General features: G+C 38.9%; 2 protein-coding genes across 2 annotated transcripts; one reads left to right on the top strand and one right to left on the bottom strand.

Annotated features, from left to right (window-relative positions):
- The first annotated feature begins 266 nt into the window (after window positions 1-266).
- LOC137707853 (cell division control protein 48 homolog C) lies at window positions 267-5,439 on the top strand. The gene is made up of 10 exons (XM_068446779.2): window positions 267-1,307; window positions 1,445-2,061; window positions 2,199-2,351; window positions 3,293-3,409; window positions 3,552-3,656; window positions 4,106-4,171; window positions 4,274-4,338; window positions 4,423-4,624; window positions 4,790-4,927; window positions 5,051-5,439. Exons 1-10 carry the CDS (start codon window positions 344-346, stop codon window positions 5,108-5,110), a joined length of 2,487 nt encoding a protein of 828 aa, XP_068302880.2. The 5' UTR covers window positions 267-343; the 3' UTR covers window positions 5,111-5,439.
- A 303-nt stretch (window positions 5,440-5,742) lies between these two features.
- Window positions 5,743-6,911, bottom strand: LOC137707854 (taximin). Its single transcript, XM_068446780.2, has 2 exons — window positions 6,669-6,911; window positions 5,743-5,985 (listed from the first exon to the last, which is right to left on the bottom strand). The coding sequence occupies exons 1-2, from the start codon at window positions 6,764-6,766 to the stop codon at window positions 5,862-5,864; spliced, it is 222 nt and encodes a 73-aa protein (XP_068302881.1). The 5' UTR covers window positions 6,767-6,911; the 3' UTR covers window positions 5,743-5,861.
- Between the last annotated feature and the right edge of the window lie 1,533 nt (window positions 6,912-8,444).

Below are 8,444 nucleotides of genomic sequence, written 5' to 3'. Positions count from 1 at the left end.
CTATAATATTGCATGTATTTAATGATTAAGAAATATTCATTTGAATATGTGTATTTAATACAATTATCATTTGACTATTAAGGTAAATATTGTACTAAATACATGTAACTATTGCAAACAAATCCTTAATTACTCCTCTATTTTTTTCTGTCCAAAAAACCAACACATTATTGAAAAATCCATAAAAAATATTATTGAAAAATAAAAATGATATAATCAACAGCCTTTAAACTGCGCCGTTTTAATGGCCACCTAAATCCTAACCCTAATTAAATTAAGCGCGCCTCACGTTTCAATTGAGTTTGGTTTGGCTCACTGATGCTGTGCATCCAACATTGCCGAGATGAAGAAGACGGCAAGAAAGTTCGATGGAGGAGGGAGGTCCCTCTCCGAACAAAAGCAGAAGGTTCTCCGTTGTCGTCTGGAGACCTTCAAGCACCTCCGCTCCTCCTCTCTCGACGAAATCGTCCACCAACTTCGTACTAATTACAAAGACTACCACCGCATCAAGCTGCAATCTTTCACCAAGTTCGTCCAGCAAACCCTAGACTCCCCTTCCTTCAAGCTATCCAAAAACCTAATCCATGTCAGCGACCTAGAAGACGACGAAGAAGATGAAGAAGTGGGCCATAGCAATTCCAAGAGGAGGCGGAAGGCCAATAAGATGGAGGAGAGATTGCAGCGAATGGAGACGGCGCACGTCAGAAGGATTCGCCAGAGCAATGGTGACCCTCCATCTTCAGATGATGATGATGAGGAAGAAGAGGAGGATGAGGATGGGGCGGTGTCGACATCGGACTCGGACGACGCCATATACAGCGACAAAGTGGAGCCGGAGTTTGATGTGATGAAATCGAGCCTCCGGGCATCGTATATGGGATCCAGCAGCGCCTTGAAGCCCAAGGCGGCCGAGGAGAACAAGGAGAAGAATGTCGAAATTGAGCTTCCTGGTCGCGAGAAGGTTGGGCTAATGAGCGGAAATGGAGGGCGAGGGGGCCAAGAGACATTCCGAGAAGCTGAAGCCAAGGGATCGGTTTCCCGAGAGGTTGAGGTGAATGGGAGTGAGGGGCCGAGGTTTAGAGACTTAGGTGGGATGGAGAAGGTGATTGAGGAGCTGAAGATGGAGGTGATTGTGCCGCTTCGCCATCCAGAGCTCCCGCGGTGGCTCGGAGTTAGGCCAATGTCTGGGATTCTGTTGTATGGCCCGCCCGGCTGTGGCAAGACCAAATTGGCTCATGCCATTGCCAATGAAACCGGCATTCCCTTTTATAAGATTTCTGCCACCGAAGTCGTCTCTGGTGTCTCAGGTATTACCATCACTCACTTCATAGTTTCAATGACTGAAATTTTCAAGCTGAAAAACCTTGTACTGTTAGGGTTCTTATGTTCTTGAAATTCCTTTTGTAAAATTGTAATATGTTGCCATGGCCATCATTAATTTTAGGTGCATCCGAAGAAAATATACGAGAGCTTTTTTCTAAAGCTTACAGAACTGCCCCTTCTATTGTATTTATTGATGAAATTGATGCAATTGCTTCCAAAAGAGAGAGTTTGCAGCGTGAGATGGAGAGGCGAATTGTCACACAACTAATGACTTGCATGGATGAATCTCATAGGCTTGTACAATCAGCTGATGCAGATTCTAACTCACAAAGTTCAGATAACAAGTCTGGCTATGTTCTTGTAATTGGAGCGACCAATAGACCTGATGCTGTTGACAGTGCTCTAAGGAGGCCTGGTCGATTTGACCGTGAGATTGTTTTAGGCGTTCCAGATGAAAATGCTAGGGTTAAGATTCTTTCTGTGCTTACACGCAATCTAAAACTTGAAGGTTCTTTTGATCTTCTTAAAATAGCCAGGTCTACACCAGGGTTTGTTGGGGCCGATTTGAAAGCCTTGGCTGACAGAGCTGGTAACATTGCCATGAAAAGGATTATACACAAGAGGAAGAATGATATGTCTGTAGATACTATGGATGAAGAAGGCAATGAAGAGTGGTGGATGCAACCATGGTTGCCTGAAGAAATGGAAAAGCTCATGATCACTATGGCTGATTTTGAGGTGTTCCGAAATTAACTACCTATACATTTTCTCCCACATATTTTGCCTTACATAGTTGCCTATGAGTTAATAACCAGTTATTCTGATTTGTGCATTAAATTCTCGTGGTAATGGTCTTAGCATGTGCATTTCTGCAGGAAGCAGTTGAAGTGGTTCAGCCGTCGTCAAAAAGAGAAGGATTCTCTGCAATTCCCAATGTAAAATGGGAAGATGTTGGTGGATTAGATCTTTTAAGGAAGGAGTTTGATCGCTATATTGTTAGACGTGTTAAATATCCTGAGAACTATGAGGTAATTGTTATTTTCATTTTCTATTGTTTTATCTAATTTTGTTAATCTCTGTGTATATGTGTTTCTAGATTAAGATTTTGTTTTCTTTTTTATTCAAGTTTGTGTATCCTCGGAATGGCTGGTATGTTGTGTGCTTGTAAAAGAGTCATATATTTTTTAACAAAAAATGTGCCTTGGAATGGCTTGATATGATCTAAAAAGATCTTGAACATAATCACTGTTGATCAACACGAATCTTCTTTACCCATTTCTGCCACTTTTAAATTTTAATAATGATGCTTAACTCTCCACACTTCATAGCTCATTGTTATGGTGCATACTTCGGTAGAAAAATTATTTTCATCTGTATATGGTAGTTTTAACCCCATATTTCATTTTGAAATTATGTTCTGCGGCAATTATGGGTAGTGAAAAACGATAATTAACAGGATAACGTCACATTCCTTAGTAAGCCAATACCATTCACTTTTGCAAGTAAAAAGAGCCTAACATGTCACCTTAAACATATCTCTTTTGGTGAAATAGTTTGCTTAGGTGGGGGTTCTGATGGGTCTTTTATTGAGAACTTACTAATCTACGTACAAGAATAGTATGCCAAACAATATCATGAGTTATTTTTTACTTTATCGAAAAAGTTGCACGCTTTGCAACAACATGAATATCACCAAAAAGAACTATCATGGAAATTTCATGTAATACTTGCTGGAAAACATTATGAACTTTTAGAAACTTAAATCTAAACAGTACCATCATTGGAGACTTATTAATTTATTGCAGTACATGCTATACATGAATATTTACAGTATTCTATGGTATCATAGTGTTGGGTCAATGCTTCATACTGTTTTTCTGTATGTATTTTACCTTAGTCTATTTATTTGTTTTATTTAAGTCTGTAATCAAGTGGCTAATTATGTTTTTGAAATGATTTGTGGTTTCAGGAATTTGGAGTAGATTTAGAGACAGGATTTTTGCTCTATGGGCCTCCTGGATGTGGTAAAACACTGATAGCAAAGGCTGTCGCTAATGAAGCAGGAGCAAATTTCATTCACATTAAGGTCAGTCGTTGCTTTTCCCATTGAATGTTATTGATATATTGTCTTGTTAATGTAGGTCGCTGTAACAATGAACATTTCAATGTATGTTTTTGCATAATTTGAGAGGATCCATTTGGTTGACATGGCTTTTTTAACTGGTTAGGGCCCTGAACTTTTGAATAAATATGTTGGAGAAAGTGAGTTGGCAGTTCGGACATTGTTTAGTCGGGCAAGGACATGCTCACCGTGCATACTTTTCTTTGATGAGGTTTGTGGTTCTCTTCCTGTTAAATGTTATTAATACTATTGGCTTCCATAGGTTTGGATCATTTCATCTGAACATTTAATCATATAAAGGAATAGATTACGGGATTATTATGATGAAGTTGGATTGAATTATTGTAGTGTCATTAACAACAGTTGGTCCTACATAGTGCTAAACGTCATTTCAGATCACCATAACAAAATCTTTTGAGAAAGCTAAAGTTTTAAAGCATTTTCTTTCACTTATTGACAGTATTGATGTCTAATTTCTCAATTGATTTAGCACTCTTTCTTATACAAAACACTGAATTCCTTTTTAAGTATCCAAATGACTGTTTGAAACTAGGTGACATAGGTTTCATGTCCTCTGGTATCCTGACATGGAAAAAATTTCATGGAAAATGTGTCCTACTTTTGATAGCCTTTTAAAGCTGTTTCCTCACTTATTGACAGGTTGATGCTTTAACAACAAAGCGGGGGAAAGAAGGCGGATGGGTTATTGAGCGGCTGCTGAATCAGGTAAATTAATTGCAAAGGCAGTCAAGAACTGACTGCCTAGAAAGTAGAAACTTATTTGTTTTTCTTTCATTTATAGAATGAACTGACTGTCTGCAACTGCAGCTACTTATAGAGTTAGATGGCGCAGGGCAGCGACGAGGTGTATTTGTTATTGGTGCCACTAATAGGTAAAGCTCTTTGTTCATTCTTCAGTTTTAGTTGATATAAAGGAATATCATTCTGCACCTCTTACATGTCATACCTTTTGTCAGACCCGACGTAATGGACCGTGCTGTTCTGCGGCCTGGTAGGTTCGGTAAACTTATTTATGTCGCCCCACCCACAAAAGATGAGCGTGGTTTGATCTTAAAAGCACTTGCGAGGAAGAAGCCTATTGATGCCAGTGTAGATCTGAGTGAGATTGGACAGAGGGAAACGTGTGAAAATTTTAGTGGAGCTGATCTTGCTGCACTGGTTCGTCTATGCTTAAATATGCATTCTATTCTTTTCTTTGTTTGTGACGTTAAGGTTAATATTTCATTTGGAGTCGAGTTTTCGTGACCTCTCTTGGATTGGTGGGGAAGAAAAAAGGGGGAGGAGATGTGATTTGGATTGTCTCTCACATATCGATTGATGCAGATGAATGAGGCTGCTATGGCTGCTCTTGAAGAGAAATTGACATTACCTGAGAGGATTTCAGATGCATCTCCATGGACGATAAAAGAATCTCACTTTGAGCAAGCACTGGCTAAGATCGCAGCATCTGTAACCGACCAGGTATGGGTGATGTTTTGATTTTCATATGCCTAATGCCTCTCGACGAACAATTCCTTCTCTTTTCTATTTCCTTTTTCCGTACCATGATTTTTGAAGTTTCGTTTTCCATTACTGTGTACACAGCAAATGCAATACTACCAGAGATTTGGTGAGAGCCTCACAGCACCAAGAAACAAAACATAAGCCACAAAAATGTTCTTAGAGCAACGGTTAGAGAGAATGTGCGAGAAGAAGCAAATTTTGACGGGGATTATTAAAATTTTTTGAAGACGAGGGTTGGGTATTTATATTATTTGCCCATTTTCTTGTATTTATTCGTAGAATGTAAATTAGAATCGTGGCAACAGTTAAGAGAATGTTTGAGAACAAAGCAAATTTTGATAGGGATTATTTATAGGTAGATTGTTGCTATTATTTTCGGGGATTGTTATTGTTACCCCAAGATTTCATTTGTTTACTCTAAGCCTTCTTTATTTAAAAAGAAATATGCTTATGAGGAGCGTATAATTAGATTTTTGGAGAGCGATTAATAGTTACTTGATCTTATATAGGCTCAAATGGTATTGCTAATGAAAAGAAGTTTAAGAATGTGCTGTTCAAATTGCCCTAGTTAATGACATTTTCGGATACTGTAAGGGGATCGCTCTTGGAAAAGAGATACGAGAAAAACTTTCAAAGGTTTAAAGTTATGCGAGGGGGCTATGGTTTGGTACCGCGGGGAGGTGCCAGATGTAGTGGTCGTGCAGCCGGGTGTAGGTGGACGGTGGCCCGTGGCCGATGTCAGTGAGTTTGAGCCGGATTGGGCGAATAAAGTGTTTCATATGATGTAAACGTTTTTATTCGAATCTAATAAAATCTTAAAATACAATGATAAAGAATCAACAAGTAAAAAAGAAAGAAATGTACAAACATACAAGAAATGTGAGAGACATGATCAACAAGGGATCTGGTCAATAAACCATGTAATAATTTTGACAGGAAGCTTGATAAGAGAAACTGCAAGATTGGCTAATCCACTAAAACAAATGCAGCACGGGCACAAGCAACTCAACACCGTCCTGCAAAATTAAGATTAATCATCAAACAAAATTTAAAAATCTCATATATATATATATATATATATATATATATATATTTATATAAAGTTAGCAGAGCATGCACATTGTCTGTAAAGCAAAGTATTAAAAGTGTGAGACATGGGCGAGGCGTCCGAGGAATAACCTAGCCTAAGCGTGAGGCGAAGTCTCACAGGATCTAAATTTTTTAATATATGCTCAAAGCGTACACATATATTATAAATACATACACACACACACACATATATATATATATATATATATAAAATTGAGGATGAAAAGCACAATGAGCACACATATAACAATGCACGCAGACGGCACACATCCTTTATATAAAAAATAAAATCAGAAAACGAGGCAGAGAGATGATAGTGCAAGGAAGAGGTATGAGGTAGTTAAAACCCTACCCAAAATTTGGGTTTGGGAGTATAAAAAAATAAAAAATAAAAAATAAAATCCCCTGAGGCTCTCCTAGGTGGCTCCGGCGACGCCTTCCGCCCACTCCCTCAAAATAGAGGAGGCAACTCTCAAGCCCAGCCTCACAGGGCGCCTAGGCGCGCCAGAGGCAAGCCTTTTAAAACATTGGTGTAAATGTAAAGTTTCTTTGTTGAAGGAAGGGCAAAAACAACAAAATAGGAATCGCCCGTAAATGAATTACTACTCACCCGAAAACCCAGATGACAGCACCGAGAACAGACAAGACCAATGCGATCAAAGCAAAAGGCAAACCCAGCAAGAAACCCAATGGCCTGCAATCTCCCATGATTTTGATCGGATATAAATATGATCTCTGACGTACTACGCAGCCAAAACAACGCAAATCCAGAAACTTTCTCAAACCACAACCAGATTTTTATTTTCTGATGATTATTGTTTGAGGAACTTGGAGAGAAAATTGTTCCTAATCACGTCTTCCGTAAGACACTTGGAGAGTCCCTATATATATAAGCAGAGATGAATTTTCTGGGAATGTTGGTAGAAAGAGAAGATGAGAACGTTGAAGTTGTCTATCAACAAAGAAAGCCAGACTTGTGAACTAATTCAAAGTAAACAAGAAAAACCTACCAAACCTACTGGGACGCGGTATCATGCAACTGCCGCCGTTCCCGTGGAGGTTTTTATTCAAGTGATTGGACAAAGTTACCCTTTGCCAAAAGTTCTGTTTCAGTCTTGGTACGTGTTATTGTTGGGGATATTTCAGGATATTCGCTCTCAAGAAGGTTCCACTAGGTTTCTTTGTTGTAAAAAAGTCAGAACGCGACTGCCGTCTCAAGACGTGCGCAACCTCTTGGACGCGTCTCAAGATGCGCAACCTAGTTCTTGAACGAGGAAATTGAAAAAGATTTCAATTTTATAAGCAATTATTAGGTATGGTCTAATAAGTAGCATTAGGTTCGCTAATTTCTTGTTCACAATAGTTTAATTTTATTATTCAACTTCTTAGTAGAATATGGCGTAAGATGTGAGTGTCAAAAAGAATGAGTTCTTGTTCTCGACGAACTGATATATAGCTCAGTGTATGAGTTATCATGTTGAGGAAATTTCGATTCTACTTGGCTAAGATTAAGAGTACTAATAACATGCAATTACATTCAAGTAACCTTATTAAGACTTGATAAGAGTTCAATACCTATGAGGACTGTACCGAAACTCTAATCAGTTTGGAATATCCAAGGTATTAGTTAATAGGCCTGATATCAAGGGAGTATGGATATATATATATATATATATATATATATATATATATAGGGAGGTCCCTGCACTCATATTATTATCCTATCTCATGCTAAAATCCTATTATGAAACCCTAGCAGTCATGGCTTCTTCTTCGTGCTCCACTTCGGAAGATAAGTTTATATCATATGGCGCCTTAGCTGCCCTTTTTTTTGTCGTTCCAAAGCATATGATGCTCTGCTAAGTTAAATACCTCAGCTAAGATTTGTTTTGGGTTTATGGTGCTATCTCTGCGGAGTGGATGATGTTGGCAATCCTCGCTTGAAGGTTGCTCATGCGACTGTTTCATTGTAGTTGACAATCTTGGTTTTCTTGGTCTGAAGTGCTAAATGTACCCCTGATAGCCTCGTTTGACTTCTTGACCACATGGTGATCAGACAATTCTTGATAACTTGATAGGATGAGTATTCCTTCATGAAAACGAAGGCGAGTTGTTTGAAACTGTCGATAGATTGTGTGGCCATAGTATGGAACCAATCCTGAACTACTCCCTGCAAAGTCATGGCGCATCAAGGGTTTGTCTAGCTTGTGAAGTATCATGACACTTCGTTAGAGCTTCAGGTGCCGGTCTGGGTCCAAATATCCATTAAACAACGTGAGAACCTCTGGGGAGGTCGTCTCTGCTTGATCTCGTTCATGAATGGTGAAACATTCACGACAGCCGCTTACATGCGTAGTGTGTTCTCCAAGTTTCCTTTTGTTTTGAA

The sequence above is a fragment of the Pyrus communis genome, chromosome 17 (genome assembly GCF_041283825.1).
Source record: "Pyrus communis isolate YQ-2024b chromosome 17, ASM4128382v1, whole genome shotgun sequence".
Classification (NCBI taxonomy): Eukaryota; Viridiplantae; Streptophyta; class Magnoliopsida; order Rosales; family Rosaceae; genus Pyrus; species Pyrus communis.
This window is presented reverse-complemented; position numbering and strand designations above follow the sequence as displayed.

Excerpts from the sequence above, each read along its gene's own strand:
- LOC137707853 (XM_068446779.2), top strand. The coding sequence starts at position 344 with ATGAAGAAGACGGCAAGAAAGTTCGATGGAGGAGGGAGGTCCCTCTCC. Across the intron at positions 3,410-3,551 it reads CAAATTTCATTCACATTAAG|GGCCCTGAACTTTTGAATAA; the intron begins GTCAGTCGTTGC and ends TTAACTGGTTAG. Across the intron at positions 4,625-4,789 it reads GAGCTGATCTTGCTGCACTG|ATGAATGAGGCTGCTATGGC; the intron begins GTTCGTCTATGC and ends CGATTGATGCAG.
- LOC137707854 (XM_068446780.2), bottom strand. The coding sequence starts at position 6,766 with ATGGGAGATTGCAGGCCATTGGGTTTCTTGCTGGGTTTGCCTTTTGCT. Across the intron at positions 5,986-6,668 it reads GCTGTCATCTGGGTTTTCGG|GACGGTGTTGAGTTGCTTGT; the intron begins GTGAGTAGTAAT and ends TTAATTTTGCAG.